Here is a 26,637-nt window from a genome sequence, read left to right as displayed (position 1 = left end):
CAATATGTTCACAATTGCAGAAAATAGGGGCAGTGACATTTTACTGAGTTTTTTGACACACATCGCTAAAAAGAAGACATTTGACATGTAGTTGAAAAATTTATAAATTTGTACGAATTTGTGACATTACTATAGTTAAATGAACATAGTATTTTTCTCCTTTAAATTTTTTCATATAAATATACTAACTTCTTTTTACCCCAATGAAGTTACTCAAAATATTTTTTGCTATTTTTTTTGTAAGATCTAATCAAATTAATTACAGAAATATAAAAGACAACCTGTTTAATGCAATTAAAAAAGGTGATTATACAGTTTATGATTCAAACAAAGATTATACTAGAGTATTTCTACGTGTACACTATTATAATAAAGAAATAAACTGCACAATAAAAGATATAAGTATTGACGAAAAAAAACAACACACGGAAAATTTTAGTTTTAACTATGAAGGAAAATCAATTAATGATAATATCAAGATTTTAGAAGAAAATATAAAAAACATAATAAATTTATCGTACGATAAAAACATTGTATTGTTTTATAGCCTTTATAATTACACGTATAGTTCGTTTGCGAAACAAATTATCGAAAAAATAATAGAAAATAATAAAAGTAGAAGTGAAAAGAATACAGATAAAATATTTTACAAAAACATTTCTTATGAAGATTGTCACCTAAACAAAATACTTAGGGAAATTGAAAATTTTAATAACTATAACAAATATAAGTTGCGTATACCAGACATCCCAATATCTTTCTATTATAACAGATATACCAATATTTACTATATTAGATTTTGTATTGAAAAAAACAATATTTGTTACCTATTTGAATTTAATTTGAACGAAATTGACAATAAAGACGTTAATAGCTTGGTCAACATAGCAATTGAGGATGAATTTAAAGGAAAGAAAGAAATTTTAATGAGATTATTAAGATTATATAAAGTTGCAGATGCTAAATATATGAAAAGTTATAGCTGCGGAAATTACTGCAAAATTACATCTAATAAAATCGAACTTGGGCATATACACAAAATGGTGCTAGAAATAAATCCAGGCTCTGTGAAATTCCAATTGGAAAAAAAAGAATATTTTTACGCATTGAATAGATCAGCTAACAATAAAAATTATATAGGGCAAAAAAAGTTTACAGAACTAAAAAAAACAATTAACAAAATATACCTTCTGAAAAACACTGATGATTGCTCATATGTTCAATGTGTTTGTAGATTACTACATCACCATAATAAAATCGAATTCCTCATAATGAAAATTTTTAATAACCAAGATTCTGCTATAAGTCTAATATTCAATTATATTTTACTTTTTATTTGTATAATAGATGCACAAGATCTAGACTTTAAAACAGGAAAGTTAATAGGAACTTACAATACTTTAGAAGATGAAAAAAAAAAATTGCAATAGATCTTAGATATTTTTTAATTGACAATAACAATACTTGCAATGCATGTTACTTGATTAATATCTGTTTGCTAATAGAAGCAGAAAAATATATAAATAAAAACGATGTAAGCGATGATTATCTTTTTAAATCTCTTAAAGAAATTTATAATTTAATTGTTCCGGAAAATAAAAAGGCAAAAAATAAATTAAAAAAAAATTCTAGGGGCATTAATATGGTAAACATAGTAAAAGAGCTAGAAAATGGCTATATTGATATAATAAGAGAGTATAAAAAGGAGATTCTATATCAAATATGCAAAATATTATCATTATTTACGAGATTAGATCGTTCTACATGCGCAATTGAAGAATATGAATACAAATGTGAATTTGTAAAGGAAGAAATAATAAAAAATATGGGACTTAATGAAAAGGAGGTGCAAAAAAATACTGAAAATATTATAAATTTATTATCAAAAAAAACTGCCAAAGAAGAAAAATTACCGACAGAAAGAAACAAAAAAGAGAAAAAATAAAAAGAACAATAAATTCTATTTTCTAAATTTATTTTCTATATCTTAGGAAAAACCAAATTATTTTGATATATTACAATTTAACATAGTTATTCTCTGTTTTGGATTAGGACTTAAAAATAATATTTTACTTGTTTATAACCATTTATTGTTGAATTAATTTACTATATAAAATTCATTAAAATTATCATGAATAAGAATTATGATCAAAGAATTCTTTTTTTTGCTTCATAAAATAATTTATAACTTAAAAGTATTCTTCGATATTATATAAATTAAAAAAAAGTGCCCTTAGCACAGTGGTAGAATGCAATGCTTCCATTGAGCAATGGCTGGGTTCGATCCCCAGGGGCACCAAAATTGTTTCTACTTTACATGATGCAGTTGGAACAACTTAAATGATGAAAATGTCCACGATAATCATTAAGTTGATTCAATGAAACTTGTGTGTGTCCAGCCACAAGGGGATTAGCATCTAGTGTAGAACGCACCTCAAGGCCAAAAAGCAGTATCACCCTTTGGTGACTTAATGATACATAAAAGTATCTAATGGGTACGGCCTAGTTGGAGCCCATGGCTGGTGCACTCCAGGGTGGGATTCTAGAGCTAACTAAGAGACTAGAAGAAGTAGGGCAACAGAAGATCTCGTGGACCCCATCTTACAAGATTCTGTAGCACGGTGGCCGAAACTAGTGGAATACTGGTGGTCAACGCAGCCCAATAAAAAACGTCGGGCTGGTGATGTGGTCGTGTAAGGAGCCGTGTGTGCAATACAGATGATTGTAGGGACCTTTGAGTAGTACGATGATGTCTCTCCTCGGGTTATAGATAACCATGCCCGTTAAGTATATCCGCTGTGAGGTCACTCTGGACGCGATTGGAGGTATAAATGGAAAGTGTTCTCCTGGAGCCAAAGTCCAATGGATACGGCGGAGCTTGCTGCACCGGCAAACTGTATGGAGGGAGTTTTAGTGAGTAAGAATCTCACAGTACCAGTTGGATGAGGATCACACTCAAATCCCTCTGGTCCCTATGTAAGGTTTCTCCCTACCTCTTACTTGCAAGAAAAAAAATCCAAACTTACAGTAACTTTTTTTTTTATATATAAAAAATATTCGTTAAAATATTTTTTTTTTTCTAAAAACACATAAAATTTTTTAAAAAAACACACATAAAATTTTGTTTCTAAAAAACTAAAAAACACATATTAAATTTTTTTCTAAAACACATATTAAATTTTTTTTTTAACACATATTAAATTTTTTTCTAAAACACATAAAATTTTTTTTAACACATATGAAATTTTTTAGAAACACATATTAAATTTCTTTTTAGTACATAAAGTTTATTAAGAATATAATCCCGTCGGTAAACTATTCTGTTTAGTATAAAATACTTTCTCTCTCGCTTTATTAAAATCTTCTTTACACACATGTTTCCTTCTTTCCCTTAATGCTATCATTCCTGCTTCTGTACATATTGCTTTAATATCAGCCCCATTTAAGTCTTCTTTACTTGTTACTAATTCGTCAAGATTAACATTCTCATCCAGTGTCATTTTACTGGTATGTATAGAAAATATTTTCTTTTTAGTAGCAGCATCTGGCATACCAAATTCTATTTTCCTGTCTATACGACCAGGTCTTATTAAAGCAGGATCTAATATTTCTATTTTATTAGTAGCCATTATGACTTTTATATCATCTCTTGTATCAAATCCGTCTAGTTGGTTTAGTAATTCTAACATAGTACGTTGTATTTCTCGTTGTGCTCCTGAGCTTGAGTCGTATCTTTTCCTACCTATGGCGTCTATTTCGTCTATGAAAATTATAGAAGGTGCGTGCATTTCAGCTACTTTGAATAATTCCCTAACTAATTTGGGTCCATCTCCTAAATATTTTTGAATTAGTTCTGAGCCTACAATTCTCAAGAATGTTGCTGATGTTTGGTTTGCCACTGCTTTCGCTAGTAGTGTTTTTCCTGTTCCAGGGAGACCATAAAGAATGACTCCTTTTGGTGGTTTTATACCCATTTCCAGATATATTTCTGGATTAGTAAGTGGGAATTCTACACTTTCCTTGATTTCTTGTATTTGGGATTCTAGTCCCCCAATATCTCCGTATGTTTCTGTAGGCGCTTTTTCAAGTTTCATTACACTCACCATTGGATCTGTTTCTGCTTCTAGTACACCTACTACTGAATTATCTTTATAGTTTAGTAATACAGTGCACCCGGGCTCAAGTAAGTCTTTATCTACGAATGAGTAGATACTTACATAGTATTCAGGCCCGAGTCCTGTACTTACAATAGCATGATTGTCGTCTACGAATTCTTCTAGAGTGCCTATACTTAGAGGATTCCCTCTAATTTGGTCTACTAGCATTTTTTGAGATCCAAATTCGCTTGGTTTGACTTCTGCCAAGTTTAGAAGGTTGTCTTCTAAGGAGAGATAGGCTAGTTGTTTTTGTAGTTTCAGATCTCTTAGTTTACATTTGACTAGTGGGTAGACTATAGGAGGTTTAGAAGCATTTTTGTTTTCTTTGACTCTTCTTCTCCGTTTTATGTTTATAGTTGCGGAGTCGTCTATACTGTTTGGAGCCGAGTGATTTTGTCCCATGGGGTGAAAAAAAAACAAAAAAATTTAAAAAGATTTATTTTTATTCTACAATAATTATATATCTAATATAGTAAATTTGTATTGTTTTAAAATTTAGTATAGATTTTTATATTGTATAAGATCTATTAAATTATACTTTATAAAATTTATACTATATAATGTTTATATTACTTGTTTTAAAATTTAGTATAGATTTTTATATTGTATAAGTTTTATTAAATTACACTTTAAAAAATTAAACTTTATAATGTTTATATTATCTTTTTATAAATCTGTTAATCTTTAAGTTCTTACCTATTATTGTATATTTTATATTATTTAGTTCTATACAAAACACCAGCCCATTTTTTATAAATGTTTTAATCTTCTCATCTTTATAAATCACTACTAAAGAATTCTTTCTTTCTTCTACTACAAAACACGGTACATTTTTTATATAAATTTGTGACCCAGTAAGCTCCATTTTGTATATGAAACTTGTGTCTATTTTTTGTGTTTTTATGTATTCATTAAAGAGAATGTTTGCTTTTTCTAGTATTTTGTAAGTTATTCCTTGAGATCTGTGTAGTTTTATGGGTTTGTTATGAGATCTCTCGAATCTTCTGTTTCGTAGAGAAAATGTTCCTTGTATTTCTGAGTAATCAAACATGTTAAAAGGGATGGAATATAAATTTTATATGATAAAATAGTTTATTCAATCTATTTTCCGTTTAAATATTTGTAGCACAGCTTGTCCTGGTATCACTCATGGGATTAAGTCTTCACAGACTATATTATTTTCGTTTTTCAACTTCATTCTCCTTTAACAGTCGCCATATTCGCTAGTGCGCTTTTATATATTATTATTAATATGACTAGTATAATATAGAGACATAAAGAGGCACTGAATCAGCCTCTATATGAATTGATGCCTACTAGCATCTTCACCCATAATTCAAAATTACCAAATTTATACTTTTTTATAATTAATCTTAATAAATTTTAATAAATTATAATAAATTATAATGAATCTTATTATATTTTTTATATTTGTTTTAGATTTTTCTTCTTTGCATAAATGACTAGTAAGAAGAATAAGAATTTGACAAAGAAGAACACAGAGTTACTTCATGAAATAAATAAGATTAATGAGTTACACACAGACATAGTAAAAGAGAATATTAAGAAAGATTACCAGACTGGAAGGGTGTTTAATAAAATATTAGAAGATCTAGATGTACAAATCCGAGATATAAGCAGTTTACTTGAGAATACTAAAAATATAAAAGACAAGTTTATTAAAGAATCAAATATTAAATATATTTCTAGTCCTTTAAAAGAGAAGGACACAAATGTCCCCTCTAAGAGGAAGCCCATAAGATATTTAAAGAAGAAGAATAAATAAAATATTATTACTTTATATTTTGTATAAGTCTCTTTTGTATCTCTTGGATTATTTCTTGGTTTATTATTCCTGATTTAGTTTGGATAAATGATAATATTTCCCCATTCCTGTGGAATACAGTCACTAATGCGTCAGAACTTTCTTCCTCGATTTTCAAGGGGTCACTGATGACAAGATTTTCAAATATAGCGAAAGAAGAAACATTTAAAATATTTTTATAAACTTCTTTTTTATCGTCTAGCAAATTATTCATTGAGACTGTACTTAGTAGTTTATTACATACTAGTTTATGATCTTCTCTTTTATGATCTAGTAGTTTATAAACTTCTTTTAGTAGTTCTTCTGTATTATTGAGTATGTTTCTTATTCCTTCATAAAATAAGTCTCTTATATTCCCGTCATCTTTATAAATCTCCATCTTTATATAAATCCCAGGGAACTCGGAGAGTTCCCTGAGGAAGAAAGACGAGATCTCATAATTTGACTCTATAGTCCCCTCAATATTGAACTCTATACTGAGCCTTATAGAGGAATATCCTCTCTTGAGGAGGAGAGACCCATCAGAGTGGAGATTATCAAGGGGAGTGACTTGAGTCTCCCTTGTGTCTTTTATGGATCTGAGATCAGATCTAAGTCCCTGTGAAAGGAGACAGTCTTTTATAAAAGACAATTCATTTGTACAATATTTCATAATAAGCAAAATAAGGGTAAATACAATAAATACATAAAAATAAAAGATTTATTGAGTTAATTTATCATTAAGATTAGATATTCATAGCACAGCTTTCCCCGGTATCGCTCATGGGATTCAGCTCTTCACAGACTTTGGTTTCTGTGGAATTATTAATGTTTTCCAACTTCACTTTAGCAGCTTCATTCCCCTTTGCCGAAACCACTTCTTTAACAGTCGCCATATTCGCTAGTGCGCTTACTGCTCTAGCCACTTCTTCTTCTACTGCATCCCCTGATCGTACCTTCGTCGTCTTCTGCACAATAGACTGGATGTATGCTTCAAAGTATGGTCGGATTTCCAGGCCTCTGATGTACTTTCTGTGATATTTGGTGATCACTACAGTCCATGTCATTACATAAGGAACTATTCTTGCAGAAGATTTATGTATTATTACAAGAAGATCATATTTTCTTAGTTTTTCATTCGGGCTATTATAAGTCGATCCTGGTTGGTTATACCTACTTCAACTATATAAATTTCTTTCTTCTTCTTGTCAAACACAAGAATATCAGGCTTATTATGGGTCACCTTTATATTAGTGGATATTCTCGTATCTACTCTTATTTCAGCACGATCATTTTCTATGATCTCTTGTACTGAGTGTCCACGTATTTTCTTTGTCTTCTTAAACCCATATTTAATACATAGTAAGAGATGAATGCATCTAACTACCTCGTTGTGTCTTTTCATATAATCAAAACCCAACATTCGATCACACTTGGTAGTTAAATGATCCACGGTCTTCCTATGAGATCCACAATGGGGACATTGTCCCTCTTGTCCACAGAAGATATTTCTATCCTGTAGGAAGCAGTAAATTGCTTCGGATCTAGCCTGATTGTTTCCTTTAACCAGCCAGGTAGAAGAGTCCCTAATGCTTACTAAATCATTGTCCCTAGCTTTAAACAACTTTCCATGGTTTGTCCTTATGTTAATTTTGTTGTAAAGCGCTTCTTTTTGGGATTCTATTAGCATCTTCTGGGTTATCGCTCCTACAAAGCTATACCTAATCCTTAGATACTCGTTAATTGTAAATAAGTGGGATTTGCTCTCCGCCTCTACTTTAAGTATTGCTGCCCGTCTTAGTGAGCTATTTCTAGACTAATCTAACAATTTATAAATATTCAGAAGCATATTTTCGTTTCTATCTTCGATACTTATGAAGCCTCTACCCATTTCGGATCTAGAAAGGTATAGTCTTTCCTTGCAGGCCGGCTGTGTATGGACCTGGTACTTGATAAGTACCTGTCGGATACCAAAATCGAGACTTTTGAAATCTATTCGTTCTAATTTTAATAATCCTACATGATTTTTGTTACTGATATTGCATGCTCGTTTATAGCTCGAATCATATTCTTACCATTTAATTTAGTCTTGCACAGTTTTCTAGCCCTCTGTAGGATCTTATTTATTACTTTTTCAAAAGTCTCTCTTTTGACAGCACAAGAGGCATCCTCTGTTATTCCAAGGTTTTTGTATCCTTGATGCCCTTCTAATATTACTGCATCTTCGCTACAATCAATACAGTTAGTCGCTGACTTACTCATGTTCATTTCCAAACCAACAGCTGAGAAATACTACTTATTTTTCTCATTCATCAGTTTTAAAACGACATCGTTCTCTGCGAGGAGCTTAAGATCATCAATAAATAGAAGATGGTTTGTTACATAAACACTTTCGTGAGTCTGTATTCCTACTTTTGGGTAAGTTGAATTCAGTTTCCTGCTCAACGGGTCCATACATAGTACAAACAAAAGCGGCGACAGGGAATCCCCTTGTAATATGCCTCTTTCAATCTTCTTATTCAGTATCGTTTCCGATCCTGATTTTATCTCAATGTGCCACCTTTTAACCGTGGCTTCTAAGAATTTACTTATCCATTGGGGGAGATTTAACTTGCTAGTACATGTTAATAGATAAGAATGGTCTACGGAGTCGTAGGCTTTCTTTACATCTATCCACATAGTCTTCAGCTTGTTTCCATGCTCCTTATTGACTGCTATATTAACCATAGCTTGTTCTTTTGCTATAAATACATATAGATATTATAATAATTAATATTATTAATAATCATTATAATGATAGATTTATAAATATACATTATTATTTATATTTAGTAGAAATATATTGTTTTTTCAATATTCTTTTTTATTGTAAATTCTCAAGTGAATCTTCTTCATCTGTCTCACTCTCACTCTCCTCTTCACTGCTTTCCTCCTCCTCTACTTGTTCTTCCTCGGCCTCTACTTGCTCCTCGGCCTTCTCAAATACTTTCTCAGTTCTATTTTTTATCTCTTCATTGGGCTTACATTTCTCCTTCTGTAGAAGCTTAGGAAGTACATTCACCAGGACTAAGACTATAATACTCACTACTGAGATTATTGTAATACTGTACAAGTTACTAAAAGACCACTGGATTATCTTAGTAAATTTATCAAACATAATAAGAGGGGGAATGTTTATTCCTAAAAAAAGTCAAGTGAAACAAAACAAATAAACAACCAGAACAAGATATAACTATTATATTATAATAATACTATAATAATATTATACTATATTAATATTACTACCATATTATAATATATACTATAATATTATAATATACCCTCTTATGGAGGTGTACTATAAAAAGATACAGAACTTTATAAACTCATTTACTAGTAATTTATACAATGAATACAACAAGAATATAAAACTAGTAGAAGAAATAGAGAGATATAGTAGAATATACAATAATAATAAACTCAAGAAGATATTAGTAGAGACAGACAACATAATACTCAAGAAACTAGAGACAATAAACCAACTAATAAACAAATATAAAATGCACTATAATACATATGATAATAAACATAATATTAATATAAATCAAAGGATCTTACATGAGTTTAATATTGTTAAATATCAAGGAAGGTATCTGGATCTCGTAAAATACTACTACTACACATTTCTAAACTGGTTTAAAGCAGAAGACAAATTCTTTATAAAAAACAGACTAATAAAAAATATAACAAAAAAAGAAAATTATACGGAGGAAGGATTAGAAAACTATACGGAGACAGGATTAGAAAACTATATGGAGACAGGATTAGAAAACATTATAAGTATAAGAAATATAGAAAATATAAGGGATATGGAATACACATTCGAAATAGGAATGTATGATCCCAGTTTGTTTGTTCAAACAAACAAAATATGCAACATAAAAGTATATAAAGAAAATGATGCATTAAAAATTCATGAGATCACATGTGAGGACATAACATGAAAAAAAAATGGATTAGTTTAAAATATATTTATATTCTGTTTTTTCGAATTATTTTTTTAGGAGATTTATAAAATACTCAAATATTATTATAATATATCATTAAGACTGCTTGATTCAGTGCTACTATATCATTTTAAGGACTCTTGTCTGTACATGTTTTAGATAGTGTAAAATTTAAATGAATTTAATATTTTATTAAGACTGCTTTATGCAGTGCTACTAGGGACTCTTGTCTGTATATGTTTTAGATAGTGTAAAATTGGAGATAAATTTTATTTGCAAAGATATCTTATTTAAGATTATCTATAAATTAAAATTATAATATTTAAGATTATTTTATTTAAGATTATCTATAAATAAAAAATCTAACTAAGAGGGTAAAGAACTAATATAAATATAATATAATAATGGAACCAATTAGGATCGACTTACTATAATAGAGAATGAAATAATATTATCATTTAATGACACACAGACAGTATGGCTTTGATTTTCTATAAGAATCTCTTGGCCTAAAATGTCAGTCTAGAACTTAAGCCCAAGAGACAAATGTCAAATGGGGTGTCACTCTAGAACTTAAGCCCAAGAGACAAATGTAAATGGGGTGCTAAGATTTACGACCATAGAAATGAATTGTGTGTAAAAAGACTTAGACACAGGAACCAAGATTTATAAATAAATATTATAAGATAAATGAATCTTATTAGGGTATGCTTATTGTAATTTATATTTTGAGTTTATACTACTAGTTTTATTCAGCGCTAGCGTCTCTATTATCCTTTCCACATCTGCTTTGGTAGTCCAGAGAAATGCTTTGTAGCGTGATCATCTGGATGTACATTTTTACCTTCTTAGGGATTTGAGTATTGTGGTATAAGATTTATGAAACTTAGTCACTATACCGTGCCAAGTGATTATTAAGATATTATAAAATAATAAATTAATATCATAAATATTATACGATAATGTTAGAGATATTTTAAGATAATATTATAGATATTATAAGATAATAATATAAATATTATATAATAATAAATTAATATAAGTGATATTACATAATATTGTTATATATATTAAATAGTAATATTATTTATTCGCTTATTATTTCTGTCTTCAATCCCTTAAAATTCCCTACCAATACATGAGAACATTTTATAACATTTAATTCTGCATTATCTTTGTCGGCTATCCTCTCCACTTTAATTCTTACTCTTCTTGGTACTTTGGTAAGCCCTTTACTAAATATATATTTATTTAAATCTTTCTGGATTGTAATCTTCTCATCAGTCTTGAGCATCTTCTTAAGATGAGATCTAAACTTCTTAATGGCTATACTGGCCTTTTTGGTCCAGTTGCAACCTTTTGTAAGTTTGCCTAGGTTGACAGTAATTTCCATCATTTTGTTGTTTTCCAATGCTGTGTTCATTTTAAGGGGTAAAAAAAAACAAAGGAAAATATTTAATAAATTTAAAAATATTTATTTTACTAAATTTTGTAAATAAATTTACAAATGTATTTAAAATGTTTAATTGTGGTATGTTTTTATATCTTGTAATATATTATAATATTCTTCTTTAAGTCTTAAGAATTCCTCCTCTAAGTTGTCAGTCTTGATAATCTTGTCCATTTTTTCTATTATTCTCTCTATTAATTCATTAACTTCTTTTCTCTTGTAACTATTGTGCATTACTTTCGCCAATATTTTAGTCATTTCTTGATCTAAGTTCATTAAAAAAAGGGAACAATAATACTAAATAGACATATGAAATAGACATAATATTAAATAATCATTTTATTTTATTATTTTATTTTATTTTATTTTCTTATAATATTTCCTTGTTGAAATATTTCTTAAGGAATTCTATAACGACTATATAACTGTAATCCAAATCAAAGAACTCATTACTAAGTCTAGTAAATATACTCTCTTTATACCCAGAAGGCATCTTCTTAAATAAATTATCCATCCATAAAATTATCTTATCAAATAAAATCACCTCATTCTCTTTTAACTCGCTTTTACTTAAAAAAATCTTCAAATCAATAATATACTCCTGAAATAAGCCTAAAATCTTAGTGTCTCGGTCTACAGACTCCTCATTTTTATGAGTACAAGAACATGTTTTATTCTCATGACTCATCTTACATAAACTACATTTCTCTATTTCTTCTAATCCATTATTCTTTAAAATCTTATCTCTGTACTCAATTATCTCTTCCCGGGTCAAAGTACTATACTTCTTATTATAAAAATCTAATTTAATAACATGATCTGACAAATGACTCTCTCCTACGAAATTAAATAATACAGACTTCTTGTTTATTAAATTATCAAATTTAGTATAATTATATTCATCATTGTAGGATTTCTTCTTTATCTCTTCTTTCTGAAGAAATATATAACGACTTTCGCCGTTAATATTTTGTAAATTATTATCAACGGAATTTGATTCACTCATAATAGAGGGGGATATCAGAAAAATATTAATAAATACGAGAAATAATTAATATAAGGAAATTAAAAACGGAAAACATAATTTCATAATTAAATTTAATAAGACGACATTTGACAGGGAAAATCAATAAAAACAAAATTATATTCTGTGTAAGGTAAAGTAACCAAGACATAAGATTGTAAGTATAAAATGAATATTATGTAATAACTTGATTTATAACTTTTAATTTGTCATATATCATATTGTTATTGTTTAATATTTATATAATTATAAACTAGTGCTGGATAGCAAGATTTATAATGTTAATAATGATTTTATAATATATTTTATGATATTTTAATTGCATATTAATGATCACTAATTTGACACACTCAAATAATGACGCATGCACAAACAAACATTTATAAAAATTCATATATTATATATAACTAGATCTATAAATCATCATATTATAGTGCCATTTAAATGAAAAGTAAGGTTATAAAATCATTTTTATCAATTTCTTTTGATATACTATTTCTTTTATAAATCTAATATATTAACATATCTCATGAGGTAATGGTGATTTAATCACTAAAATCCCCAACAACATGTGTCAAAAATCAATAATAATATTTTGGATAATGACAGTTTATTTTGTAAAAGTATTTGTAAAAACTTAGGTAAAGAGTTTTCACAGAATTAAATGTAGCAACCTATATTAATTAAGGCAAACAGACCCAAAATTAAATGTGCTTCATATTATTCCATGATTGTATTACCAATCAAAAAAAATTAAACAATATGTGCTAGTTTAGTGTAGGGTTTCTAACAATATTCATCTCTGCAAATAAACAGAAACACAACACATTTATTGGACAATACATTTAATATTAACACTTTTTCTTTTTAGGCAAACAATCAAAAATAAAAACATATTTGGAGAAAACCTTTTTGAATTCTCGTCGTTATAGATGTTAAAATAATTTATTGCTTAATTTTTGTAGCACATAAACATAACTAAAAATTTAGGGAAAATGTCACTGGATATTCCATGTTATAGCTTGTTAATATAATATTATTAAACAATATTTGTAGGAAAATAACAAAACTAATTTAACCAAACAACATAATTGTATATTCCATGTAAAGTTTTCTATAATATTATTACACAATATTTGTAGTGAAAAACAAAACTAATTTAACCAAACAACACCATTGAATATTCCATGTTGTAAATTGTTAACATGATATTATTACTTTATTTGTAGTGAAAAACAAAACTAATTTAACCGAACAACATCATTAATTATTCCATGATATAGCTTGTTAACATGATATTATTACTTTATTTGTAGACAAAAGCATTTCGTCCGTGTATCTAATAAAATCATTTCAACAATTGGCATGAATTATGGACATAATATAATTAATAATTAATCAATAAAACAAACGAGTATTATTCGTTTATATGTATTGTATAGACAGTATTTTGGAATTGATTGCTCATAATTAATTTATACAATTGATAAATTAAAATTTCATCTAGATTTTTATCATCTTTTTACATTATCTTGAACATTTGTTGTAAGATATACAATATTGTAAAAAACAAAAGGAGTAATTATTAATATGTTCAACAAATATTGTCTGAAAAATTACAATATACTCAATTGTATTGAATTTGTTAGGAAATTGACTAAAAAATATTTAAAAATCATCATGGAATGCTTGCTTTTTGTATAAACAACCGGTACATAATAAAAGACCAAGAATAATCACTGCATTTGTATATTCAAGTAAAAATCGTTTATAATTATAAAATGGGAGATATTAAAAATGTATCCGGTATTTTCAATAATTTAAATTTTGTACAAACGAATAATGTTAAGGTAAATTTTTGCTAAAAATTCAATCATGAAAAATTTTTAATATTTTTTTAAAAAATTACGATTGGTCAATATCAAGCCAATAAACTATATTATATGTAGCATGAAATATTTCTACAGATTTATATACTTAAATAACTGCAACATTTAGAATATCTAGCACAAATTTGACGATTTTAGAAACAAATACAATTAAAAATAAGGCTATTATTATAATTCTATCAAGTAACGTTTTAATTACAAAAAAAACGATAGCACATGATAGCTATAGGAGCAGTAAAATAATAAAGAGCGATCGAGTTTGTGGCACATTACTTGAATCTTAATAAGGTCCGTTAGGCTTGACAAAAGAGCAATAATTGTTATTAAGTTAGTTATAGAAAAATGCATGTTAAAGCCATGCTAAAATGATTTAGATAATCAAGATTTTGTAAAAAAAAATTGAAGAAATGCAAATAATTTGCACCTCAAGACATATTTAGGATCTTATGAGAGATATTGTGTGTTATACATTCTTATATTTCTGAACCTTAATTATGATAAATAAATACATATGGGCGATACCGAATCGTGAGTTAACAAGTGTTGGCTGTGGTCAAGAGGCCAGAAGGTTATTAGAAGAGTTTAAGAGGATTGTTTATGGACCAGTATTCTCTGATTATGATCTTGAGAAGAATGTAAAGAAGGAGATTTTTGATCTTGGAACTGATGAGTTAAAAGAATATATGGTTAAGAATATTAAGATTGGAGATCATTAGAAAGTTATGGAAACCAAATTAGAGGAATTGGTTAAAGTACAGGAGAAAAAGGATATGAGATTACGGATGATTGAGGAGGTCACAAAGATGGTGGCAGGGGAGATTAGAAATATTAGTAGAGAGGAAAGAATATTTGAGAAGAGAAGAACAATGAGATGTTATAATTGTTCAAGAATGGGACATAAGAGTCAGATGTGTTATTATAGATATAGAAATGTTAAGAATAAAGACGAATGTGAGAGTATTAAAGAAGAAGGTAGCAGTAGCTGTGGTGAAAGGACTTATAGGAACACATGGGATGCTAAAAGACAAAAGAAACAAGAATGGAAGACAAGAAATAAAAGATGTTATGATGAGGTAGAAAAGAACGGTCTAACATTAGAAGACATGAGAAAGAGGTTTAGGATCGTTATAGACAACGAAGAAGAGAAAATAAGATATTGTAAAATTGAAAAATGCAGAATCAGAACTGAAGAAGGTAAGAAAGTTATAAGTAAAGGTCAGCAGGTGCTACAAGCGCATAAAGAAGAGCTGAGAAAATATATTCAAAAGTTAGAGACAAGGAATGTCATAAGAAGATCGACGTCGGAATGGAGAAATCCGATTAAAGCTTTAATTAAGCCAGATGGAAGTATAAGACTGGTTAGCAATCTCATGGCATTAAATGATTTAGTGGAGAAAGACCCTTATGAATTAGTGAACATTAGGGATATCATAAGGAACACGCAAGGGTCGAAGTTTTTCAGTGTTATAGACCTTAAGGAGGCTTTTTATGGAATCGAAATAGAGGATCAAGACAAGCATAAGACTGCTTTTGAGTATGATAAGATAGTATATGAGTGGAATAGTATGGTCATAGGGTTAAAAAACTCGCCTCAGATCATGCAGAGAATTATGAATAAGATTTTTGAAAAACATTTGGGTGGTAAAATAGAAGTATACATGGATGATATAGTGATTCATGCGAAGACTAGAAAAGAACATGATAAATTATTTGTAGAAGCGATGAAATTGTTAGAACGGAATAATATGCGGATAAATTCAAAGAAAATTAAGTATTGCCAAAAGGAAGTCAAGTTATTGGGAGTTACATTAAACGGATATGATATGATGCCGTCTGAAATCAAGAAAAACGAAGCACTAGAGTTTCCAACGCCGCAGAATGTGTCTGACATAAGAAGATTTTTAGGACTGAGTGTCTGGTTTCGAGGATTTATTAATATTATGCGGAGAAGACATTAAATATGACTGAAAGTTTGAAAGGTAAAGTAAAGAATTAAATTGGACTGATGATTTGAATAAAGAGTTTGAAAATATGAAGGAAACGTTAAGAAGTGTGAGTAAATTGAAAATTGTAACCTATGCAAGGAATTTTATTAAGAATTGACGCGAGCAATATAGGAATGGGCGCAGTACTCATGCAGAAGAATGATAAAGAAGAGTAGGTGCCAGTACAATGGGCATCGAAGAAATTCACCCCGACGGAAACTAGATATGGTATAAGTGAAAAGGAAATGTATGCCATATATTGGGGAATAAAGAAATTTGAGTATGAGTTAAGAGGACGAAAATTTAAAGTAGAAACGGATCACAAAGCATTGGCGGAAATAAGAAGAAAGCCGTGTTTTAATAATGTTAGAATTAATCGATGGATTGAAAAGATCCAAGAATTTGACTTTGAAATAGATTACAGGAAACCAGAGCATATGGTAGTGGCGGATGCTTTGAGTAGGATACACGAGGATGATGAACATAAATAAAGGATTAAAAAAAAGAAGTGAGCGCCAAACTGAAGGTAAATGGTTGAAGCACGTCGAGACAATAGACGGTAAAGAATACTGGAAATTTGATTCGGGGAGGAAAGCATTGATTTTTAAAATAAAAGAAAGAGATGAGCTTATGAGACGTTATCATGAAGAGCATGGACACAGAGGACTAGGAAGCATGTATTATGCCATGAAGTTTGATTATTATTGGCTAGGAATAAAAGAAGCTAAAGGGAAAATGATAAAAAGATGCGAGGAGTGTCAAATTTACAATAGGAAAAAGTCTGGAGGATGTGATTTTGTTGCTACAAGCAGGTATTTAGAAAAAGTAGCGTTAGATTTGATTGATTTTAGAGATAAGGTCAAATATGTATTAGTTGCGATAGATTACCATACGAGGATAGCGTGGGGATGTGTATTATACGGGAATAAGAGATCCTCTGTGGCCCAGTTTATTGAGAACTTATGTAGAAATGGCAGGAGGCCGAAGGAAATAATAACGGATAATGGGAAGGAATTTGATAATGTTGACTTTAAGGATTTGTGTAGAAAATTGGATATTACCCATAATAAGGTGAGTGTCGAGTCTCATAGAAGCAATGGTAGAGTTGAAAGAGTTATAGGAATGCTGAGAGAGCTAATATTGAAAATGAGTAAAGAGACGACGAGTTTTGGTGTCATAGTGATGGAAAGCTTTAAAATTTACAATAATAGTTACCATGAAGGTATAAGAAGTACTCCCAATGAAGCAGTAAAAGACAATACAGGGAAAGTGATGATATTAAATGTACTAGAAGGAGACTACAGTAAAAGATTTGTTAGAAGATATAGAGAGCGGTTTATTGAAGGACAACGAGTAAGGATAGCTAAGAAAGAAAACATCAAAGGATGTAATAAATATGAAAAGGGAAGGTTTTTAGACGAAGGTATTATAATGGTGGTATGCCCTGGGGACTCGTATGTTGTGAAGCTATCTAATGGGCGATATGTTAAAAAGAGACATTATGACTTGAAAAATCTGCTTAGGGTTAATGGTGATGTAGGAGACTAACCGTTTTGAAGGAGGATGTTATATATTCTTATATTTCTGAACTCCAATTATGATAAATAAATACTTGTGTTTATATAGCGTCTACTCTGACACAAAATAAAGGATTACGATTATTCTTTTAACATTGCCAATAGTTGTCGCTACAAAAACATCTGTTTGAATATAATACATCTATAATTAAGATAATCCACAATGATAGTTTAGAGGATTCGTCAAATATTGTTGATCTGACAGAAATATTTATTTGAAAAAAAATTTGCATGCCATAAATTAATATATAATAAAACATAATCTTGATTTTATGTTTTTTTATCGTGAAGTTTATGATTGACAATTCGTATTTTATAAGTATTTATTTCAATTGATTTTTATATATAAAACTAGTGAATTTACAAAGATCTTTATCTTAATTTAAAATAAAAAATGAAGTGTTTAAATGGCTCCTGTGTCAAACATCAATAATATTGCGTAATTTATTAAATTTGAAACGTAAATGAGAAAAGTAGATAGACACATATTTAAGGTATGTATATATTATAATTTTTTTAACACACTTAACAATTTATTTAAAATGATAAACATTGACAATGTGCACTAGTTTTTATGATCTGAAAGGGTATTCAATTATGTTCAACAGTAATATTTGAGTATAATCATTTTTGCCATAAATTATGTGGCTGACTCAACACATGATTACAAAGTTCTTGGAATTTATTAAATCAATTCGAAAAAACTTAATATTTTTGATTATAACTGAATGAATAAGTTTGTATTTAAATAAGCACATATTTTATCATGGAGTGTTAAAAGACTGTTCATACCAGACATGTATCGATAATTGTTTTTAAATTTGTATTCTTCATTCTTTAAGAATGGAATTTAGTCTTTAAATTTAGAACTTTTATCGGAATTATACACGCCTTTATGATAAAATGCTGTCTAAAAAATAGTTAAATGTTATGTGGTAGTGTTTGCAAGATTTGAATTTTGAGGTACATAAATAAAAAATCAAAATTAATTTAAAAATTGTGTACGAATAGTTTAAAATATAGTTTTTTATTAAATTTTGTACTATTGTTATGTTGATAAAATTTCGAAAAGGCATTTTAATTATTTTTATTTAATTTTGAAAATATATCCTCATTTAATCTTTTGAGTTCTTCTATACTTCCTGTAAACCATAATGGAATTTCATCATTTATAATATGTATTTTGTCTTCAATATTGATTTTTTTGGGAACACCTGAAATTAACGATGTAACTTGAAAAATGCCTAGCCATGTTTTAAAAATAACTTCTTCAATATTACCTTTTGTAAGCAACATCTTAGAAAATATATTCAACAAATCATAATATTTTTTTGTAAATTTATCAAGATGAAAACATTTAACTAGTTTGTTCATTAGAGAAGTTGATCCAATTTGTCTTAAATCTTCAATTAATCTATTAAAAGTGAAGTTAGTATCATTAAGTACATTTTCTATTTCTATAAATAAGCAGCATTTTATTATATATGAAAAATCGTCGTCAATGTTCTTGATTATTTTTATTATAATTCTTGTCATATCTTCAATATTACTATCTTCTAAAAATAAATTAAGTTCTCTTTTTTCGTTCAAGTGATCTTTTATATTGCTCATTTTCATAACCTCAATATTGGCACATATATTAATTAGCACTAATCTTAGTGCAGATTCATTGTCCATATAAATTCTATGCACAATTTTCTTTATTAATCCATTACTCTCTAATAATCTATAACACAACTCAACTTCAATGAAATTCCTTTCGCGTTGTTTAGTCATAAATTCGAATAATTTTTTAAATTCTTTAAAACATGATTTTGTTACTCTATACCTTGTATCATTCTCTTTTAAAAATTTTTTCACTTTATGTATATTTTTGATGCGCATATATTCAAAAATGATTACATCCTTTTCTATTTTAACAGCAAAATGCTCTTTGTTTTCTTTCTTATAACATAAATAGTTATGATACACTTCGATTCTTGTATTGAAGCATGTTATATTATCTAGATTTTTAGATTTGTAAATGTCAGTCAGTTCAAAAATATTGAATAGTTTAAGAGTAAGTTGCAATACTTTTCTATCGGATTGACAAACTTTTAAACTATTTAGTAATTTATTATTAAAATATTGATTAATATTTAGATCTCTTACGTCAATTTCAAAGAAATATAAAAAATTTTCACAAAAAATAAAAAAATTGATGTAAAATGTTCCTTTTTTCTTTACGTAAAATTGTTGGTTTGTGTAATTATAATATATTAATTTTCCATTTTTTTGATTCCGATGAAAACCGTTGTACAATAAACTATTTTTATCTACTATATAATCGAAGAAAAATTTATTTGGTTCTTTTTTAAATTTTCTTAATGTATTTAATTTTTTAGTTATCTTTATCATATATTCATAATTTTTATTTAGTGTGGTATCGGTTTTACTGTATTCCAATATAACATTTTTAGTGGATATTCTCTGTCTTTCAAATATCTTGATAGCTAAAAGAAATAACAGGTGTTCTTTATTCGAAAGGTCGCAATTACTATTTACATTAAAAATTGCTCTTATTTCTTTTATTTCATCTATATAGTTCAAAGTTTCAATTTCGTTTTTTCTATGGCTGTCTATTGTGATGTAATCCTTTTCCTGAATTTTATTTAATATGATAAATTTGAAATTGTTAAAAACTTCCATTGTAGATCGAACAAATAAAATAAAACTTATGAATTTTGTCATTTCAATAGGGGAATATTTTTCAATTTTTTAAAATAAATATAAAAATGATCATTTCACAATTATTAAAAAATATAAAAAATTTAATTGCTTTTTTAATTAATACGAATTGTTGCTAAACTATAAATTTTCATCACTACATATTAATCGTAAAATCAAAAAAGATTTTGCTTTTTTACAAAATATGTTCAAATAAGAAAAAATGTATATTGCAATTTTATATAAAGGTCCCAGAAAAGAAAAATAATAATCTCATTAAAATCTTCATGTAAAAAATAAAAATTTCAGAATATTATCAAATTAAGAATTATAATTAGTTTTTCTAAAATACAATGTGCTTAGAATAGACTGCACTTTTTCGCACCAATATAAGGATTCCGAACTGGAAGAATAGATTTTAAGTTATTTGTACTCAACACTAAAGATTTTATAACCTCATAGTATTTCCTAATTCTAGAAACTAAATTTCATGATAATTTACACATTCTGATTACTTTAATATATTCTAAATTCAATTTAATAAAAAATATGTTATCGAACTATAAAATTTATTTTACTTGAAGAATTATCGACGATAAACTTAATTATGTGTATTATATATTTTAAAATAATTTATATTTTTTAAAAAACAACCAAAAAAAATTGAAGGTACATAAAATCATAGTATAATATATGATTTGTTTCTAAGACGGTCCCAATCCTTTTCAACTTACGTCTGTTATATAAAAGCTTACTCCGTGTATTATCTTTTCTAACTCATTAATAGTTAAATAATGAAAAACATTAATTTTAACGTAAAATACACTAAGTCACAGGCACTATTGTGCTTAAATAGTTATATCCTTGATATAAATCAATATACAATGTATCGCATTATCATTTATAGATTTTAACGATGCATTAAATATTAAAGATCGACGATTGCCATGAATTTTAAAACCTTATAACTCATAACACTCAGTTATTATAAATTACTTCTAATGATTTATATTATCTTTAGAGCTACTAGTGCATCCTACGCCTAAAAGCTCCATTGATTAGCACAGCAGGCGTTTATATGTTGCATTCTTATCCCCATAATAATTGTCAATATAATGTAAATTTCTTTTTTCGTGTAAATAACATTTTATGAATCGAGCGTTGGAATCATAAACCAAGAAAAAACACTAAAAGCTGCTATTTTTTTTCATAAAAAAGTTTTTTTTATATTAACGTGAAAATACATATCGAATCAGAATTTTTAGTGTTTTCTTTATACAATTATAAGTTACAAAACCAGCTGACAAGTAATAAACAACATTCTTTGTCAAGGATTTTATAATATTTAACAAGAGAACTAAAATAAATGATAAATGGTAAAAAATATAAATATAGGAAAAATTTTAGCGTCGAACGAAATCTATTGCCAGCGTTAGTAATATTCTTTTTTTATTATAATTTCATGAACTAATTTGTGTATAGCAGAGAAAAATAATTTATTATTCATTATTTGCATGATTGCTTACATTTTTTGTCAACGTTTCAGGCTAATATTATCAATTAGTTATAATATCACAAAATTTCTTAATAATTTTGTAAAATGTTCATTTAGAAATTTACAAACTACAGTTATAATTTAAATTGACCATACTTGATGACCTTAACTAAAAGTTATCAAGTTCGCGAAATTTAATAATGTGATGTACATAACAACATCACATGGACAGATGTCATAAATATCATCTGTCACACTTTTCAAAAACATGTCAAGTATTTCTAAAGACTTTCAAAATGAGTCACACAAACAAACAAACGAAAGTTGCATGGTCGTATCTACATTCGTAAGTACGGCAATGGTTGTTTAGTGTTGACAAAATGTAATAAATTAAAAATAAAATATAAAAGAAAGCTTGTGTTCGAAGGGCATGGAATATAAGAGAAAAAAAGAAACCATCAATAAAAATATTACTTAAACAAAACTATTTAGAAAATTACTATAAAAATGGCCATGTCATACGGATACATGATGTGGTATTATTTACCACATAATTTTTCCCTCCAAATGGGTTTTCTAGAAATATTTTGCTATAAATATTTTATTTTTATCTAACCCTTACCTTATAACAAAAATTCGGAGAAGAACAGAGAAGTCTAGCAAACAGCACTATAATTGCTTGTTCCCCAGAAGAGGGAAGAAATGCCCAAGTAGGCAAACTAAATAAATTTAACTTAAATAATAACAAAACTTTAACACATGGGAGAAGCATCATGGAATGCTATCCGAGGAATGGCCAACTTCCGGGTGATACCTCACATGACAAATAAAAAAACCTAAAAACGGATGTCACATTTATTTTTGATTTAATCTCAAAATAAATATTTTCTAGTGAAAATACATATTTGAATCAATATAGTATAATTAATAATTTATATAAAACACTCATTTGTTATATAAAAAAATATATTTTTTAAGAAAAAACATTGCAATGTTAGTTTATAACAGGAATATGTTCAGTTTAGGACATAATTTATGGTAAATACAAATATCAAATTTTGAAATATATGCGCGAAAATACAGCGCCTGGTTTCCGTTCTTGAAAACGGGAATTATATAAAATATATAAATCCATATTAATTTCGATTTTCAATTTTTTTTAGAACCGAGGAAAAATATGAACTTAAACTCTTTGAATAACAATCAATTGTAGATTGACTTAAAAATCAAGATATTCCGTGATGTAAACGAATTTTTTTATACATTTTAAGTCAAAAATTAACAATTGTCTGTCAAAAATTTAATAAAGAAATGGTTTTGTATTTTTTCTAAAAAGGCTACCGAAATTCTAAAAAATCATTCTGATCATATTTATAGACTGAAAACTAGAAAAATAAATTTATATAATACACAGTATCTTAATTATATTATTTAAAAAATTTATATTCTCATTTTAACATCATATATGGAAAAAAAGTTATAAGATTGCAAAACTACAAAAATAGGAGATAAAATATAAAATCTGTTCTATATAAGAGATCAGACAAACTATTAAAAATTTTCTATTTACTTTTACAATTTATATGCAGGATTGTTTTTCTAGGTGTTACTGATAATTGTAAGTTAAGGGTTAAATATATTAAGTATATTTTTTTAACACTAAGTACACAAGAAAGAAAATGAATGAATTTGTTGTAAAATTTAATATTAACTTCTAATAGGTTTAGAATCATGTTAAAAACTCATCCCACATGTTTTTATTAAAGTTGACTAAAAATTGTGTTTGATTATTAAACTACTATTAGTTAATGTGTTTTGGCAATTCGCTAGTATCTATCGATAACTTGAATGTTAAAAATTCTGTGTCAAAAAATAATAGATAATTATTGTTTAAGCTATGCTCAAAATATATAAAAACTAAATATTACAGTGCCTTTTTGTATTTATTATATTTTATATGAGAAGCAAAAGCTATTTTTAGACATTCCAAATTTCCTATATTTTTCTCTATCTAGCGATAGTAAGATGCTTTACAATTCTAAAACATATGTTTTTATTGTACTTAGATTTCATAAACGCTGTTTTAATCTTCCTCTAATAATTTAGTGCCGATATACATCATTAATAAATGGTTTAGGTATATTTCTTCAAAATTTAATATAAATCTTCCATTAGTTTAAGATAATGAAATATAATATTTGAGTCGTAATTATTTTTGTCATATGTTAAATTTACAATATGAATCTTGCATATGTGTCTTTTTAGTTCAATGATAATCAATTTTTATGAAAGTATAGAAGTTCATAACAGTTGAAAATTGATGTAATAATAATATTTTTTGTTATTGTCTATAAAATACTTTCTATAGCTTTTTTAGTGCTCAAAAATAAGTTTCTTTATTATTTGTTTTCATCACGAAAAAAATTCAGCAAATTTTAGTTCTTCTATCTTTTCAAATTTTGATATCTTCAGTTGATATATTAGTATTTTTGAGTTGTCTAATCTATATTTTCTTAGTCTTTCTATTTTCATTCTTAATCTTTATTTTGTAATTGTTTTAATGACACATAATAGGTCACAGTTATTGCTTTTTTTGTTTTTTTCGTTACATGCATCTGAATAAATTGTAAGATTTTCACATGAACGTTTTTCATTTGAGCTATAATCAATGGGTTTTTTTCAGAAACTTGTTTTATAGGTTATCTTCCAATATTGGGTTGTGCGTTAGACATCAATTTGTTGTTTAATATTCCTCTTATATTTTTTGTATAGAAGATTTTCCTCGTATTTATCTGTAACAGATATTGCTATCTTAATATATTGTAGCGGGATATCTGTATTTAAAAAACAAGATGAACTTGTTTGATACAAATTTCAATCATTATTAAAAAAAATATTGAATAATGATAAATATTTAATAAGTTTTTTAGATGAAATCTCGCGTACGCCTTCCCATTTTCAAAATGAGATCAATATTATCTGTAGCTTAATATTTGTTAGAGATTTATTTTGAAACAAGCTTAAAGGGGAGATATGATATCTCTAAAAGAAAAAAAACAATCATAAAGCTTTTTAAGAATAATAAAGTAGATCCAAATTTAGCATAAAATATAATAGAGCAATTGTTAATGTTTAATATTCGATTTTTTCAGACGCAAATTGTATAATTACAAAAAACTAACTAATTTTTTTCATAGGATCATATATATTAAATGGATGAGTTATATATAGTTATAAATTTTATGGATAATGAAGTATTGAAATGGAATTTTCTTTATCTGGTCTAAACTAGGCGAAAACCAATAAAACATAGAATTTAGGATTTGGACTCTTTGTAAGACTCATAATCAAGAATATAACATTTTTGCATAAATATACAATACAATAAAACATGCGAAATAGAATCTGTATATATATAGAAAATAGCCAAATTTTTATATGACATAAAACAATATATTGTTTAGAGACATAAAGTAGATTTGAAAACTTAAATAATAGTAATTTGAAATGTGATCTTTTAATTTACGATAACAATTAATAATTTTGATTTTATATATAAACAAAGTCGTGGATGGGTATCATTCACCATCTCATGCACCAAAACAAGACACAAACAAATATTGTTTGGAATCTCTAATTACAAGTTTAAGACATTGTCATGCATAGGATGTATTTACATCAATAAAATTGAATATAACTATAAAATAGAGAGCGGAGATCATTTAAAAAAACATTACCAAAAAAAATAAAAAAAAACTGTAATATAGGCATATCACACAATATTTAACCCTATTTTAATATTATTTTTTTGATAATTATTTTTTTAATTATGAAAGTTTTGATGTGTTGTTTAAAATCTTTTATTTTATTTCATTTTTGAATTGAAGAAATCGCAGCGAACATACTATTGAAAGAATTTATTAACATAAATGCCATTAAAGAGATTAAAAACGTTATTAAATTCTAAATCATTTATTTTTTTTTTTCTAATTCATCTTTTTTTCTCCTAGAGCTGTACGAAGGGTAAGTTTTGTCATCATAAATTTAATTATTGGTATTTTCATACATTTCGTGATTGCCCTTGAGATTTACTTTTTTTGTTGAGTATCTATAATTAATACCAAATCCTAATACAAAAAAAACAAAAATTAACACAAATACATACTCTCTTAAGTAATCCATATGGGCAAAAATATTCACTTTTTTTAATTTTATTTCAAAATGAATATTAAAATATTTTTTGGCCCACTAAATGAAGATTTTTTGAAGTAGCAGTCTTATGTGAACACGAATTAAAAATTAAGAATTTTTTTCAAAATTTAAAGTATTTTCTATATCAATGGCATATTTATTTGCATAAAAACATACTACATTCACATTTGAACAGTAAATAGGCTGAATATATATATATTTTGAGAACCAATCTAAACTCTAATACATCAATATGAAAAGTTTTACTAAGAATATTATTTTTTTTTATAATTAAAAAGCCTTAATATTAGTAAAAGTAATGTTTAAAACTTTACGTATTTAAAGTTAGAATTTTTTAAACAATATTTGATTT

The 26,637-nt window shown here is 27.2% G+C and overlaps 12 protein-coding genes across 12 annotated transcripts; 4 read left to right on the top strand and 8 right to left on the bottom strand.

Moving 5' to 3' along the window:
- Positions 1-203: 203 nt before the first annotated feature.
- Positions 204-1,430, top strand: VNE69_04019 (uncharacterized protein; the record flags this gene model as incomplete). Its single annotated transcript, XM_065473263.1, has 1 exon — positions 204-1,430. The coding sequence occupies one exon, from the start codon at positions 204-206 to the stop codon at positions 1,428-1,430; it is 1,227 nt and encodes a 408-aa protein (XP_065329335.1).
- A 212-nt stretch (positions 1,431-1,642) lies between these two features.
- Positions 1,643-1,945, top strand: VNE69_04018 (uncharacterized protein; the record flags this gene model as incomplete). The annotated part of the gene is made up of 1 exon (XM_065473262.1): positions 1,643-1,945. One exon carries the CDS (start codon positions 1,643-1,645, stop codon positions 1,943-1,945), a length of 303 nt encoding a protein of 100 aa, XP_065329334.1.
- Positions 1,946-3,290: 1,345 nt separating this feature from the next.
- Positions 3,291-4,559, bottom strand: VNE69_04017 (proteasome subunit RPT2 (RPT2); the record flags this gene model as incomplete). The annotated part of the gene is made up of 1 exon (XM_065473261.1): positions 3,291-4,559. One exon carries the CDS (start codon positions 4,557-4,559, stop codon positions 3,291-3,293), a length of 1,269 nt encoding a protein of 422 aa, XP_065329333.1.
- A 256-nt stretch (positions 4,560-4,815) lies between these two features.
- On the bottom strand, positions 4,816-5,208 carry VNE69_04016 (ribonuclease P protein component; the record flags this gene model as incomplete). The annotated part of the gene is made up of 1 exon (XM_065473260.1): positions 4,816-5,208. One exon carries the CDS (start codon positions 5,206-5,208, stop codon positions 4,816-4,818), a length of 393 nt encoding a protein of 130 aa, XP_065329332.1.
- A 408-nt stretch (positions 5,209-5,616) lies between these two features.
- Positions 5,617-5,943, top strand: VNE69_04015 (uncharacterized protein; the record flags this gene model as incomplete). The annotated part of the gene is made up of 1 exon (XM_065473259.1): positions 5,617-5,943. One exon carries the CDS (start codon positions 5,617-5,619, stop codon positions 5,941-5,943), a length of 327 nt encoding a protein of 108 aa, XP_065329331.1.
- Positions 5,944-5,950: 7 nt separating this feature from the next.
- VNE69_04014 (putative exosome complex exonuclease 2) lies at positions 5,951-6,634 on the bottom strand (the record flags this gene model as incomplete). The annotated part of the gene is made up of 1 exon (XM_065473258.1): positions 5,951-6,634. The coding sequence occupies one exon, from the start codon at positions 6,632-6,634 to the stop codon at positions 5,951-5,953; it is 684 nt and encodes a 227-aa protein (XP_065329330.1).
- A 2,190-nt stretch (positions 6,635-8,824) lies between these two features.
- On the bottom strand, positions 8,825-9,118 carry VNE69_04013 (uncharacterized protein; the record flags this gene model as incomplete). The annotated part of the gene is made up of 1 exon (XM_065473257.1): positions 8,825-9,118. The coding sequence occupies one exon, from the start codon at positions 9,116-9,118 to the stop codon at positions 8,825-8,827; it is 294 nt and encodes a 97-aa protein (XP_065329329.1).
- Positions 9,119-9,287: 169 nt separating this feature from the next.
- VNE69_04012 (uncharacterized protein) lies at positions 9,288-9,944 on the top strand (the record flags this gene model as incomplete). The annotated part of the gene is made up of 1 exon (XM_065473256.1): positions 9,288-9,944. One exon carries the CDS (start codon positions 9,288-9,290, stop codon positions 9,942-9,944), a length of 657 nt encoding a protein of 218 aa, XP_065329328.1.
- A 1,090-nt stretch (positions 9,945-11,034) lies between these two features.
- Positions 11,035-11,370, bottom strand: VNE69_04011 (ribosomal protein eL31; the record flags this gene model as incomplete). Its single annotated transcript, XM_065473255.1, has 1 exon — positions 11,035-11,370. The coding sequence occupies one exon, from the start codon at positions 11,368-11,370 to the stop codon at positions 11,035-11,037; it is 336 nt and encodes a 111-aa protein (XP_065329327.1).
- Positions 11,371-11,469: 99 nt separating this feature from the next.
- Positions 11,470-11,673, bottom strand: VNE69_04010 (uncharacterized protein; the record flags this gene model as incomplete). Its single annotated transcript, XM_065473254.1, has 1 exon — positions 11,470-11,673. One exon carries the CDS (start codon positions 11,671-11,673, stop codon positions 11,470-11,472), a length of 204 nt encoding a protein of 67 aa, XP_065329326.1.
- A 94-nt stretch (positions 11,674-11,767) lies between these two features.
- Positions 11,768-12,403, bottom strand: VNE69_04009 (uncharacterized protein; the record flags this gene model as incomplete). Its single annotated transcript, XM_065473253.1, has 1 exon — positions 11,768-12,403. One exon carries the CDS (start codon positions 12,401-12,403, stop codon positions 11,768-11,770), a length of 636 nt encoding a protein of 211 aa, XP_065329325.1.
- Positions 12,404-18,949: 6,546 nt separating this feature from the next.
- On the bottom strand, positions 18,950-20,560 carry VNE69_04008 (uncharacterized protein; the record flags this gene model as incomplete). The annotated part of the gene is made up of 1 exon (XM_065473252.1): positions 18,950-20,560. One exon carries the CDS (start codon positions 20,558-20,560, stop codon positions 18,950-18,952), a length of 1,611 nt encoding a protein of 536 aa, XP_065329324.1.
- Positions 20,561-26,637: the final 6,077 nt, after the last annotated feature.

The sequence above is a fragment of the Vairimorpha necatrix genome, chromosome 4 (assembly GCF_036630325.1).
Source record: "Vairimorpha necatrix chromosome 4, complete sequence".
Taxonomy (NCBI): Eukaryota; Fungi; Microsporidia; family Nosematidae; genus Vairimorpha; species Vairimorpha necatrix.
This window is presented reverse-complemented; position numbering and strand designations above follow the sequence as displayed.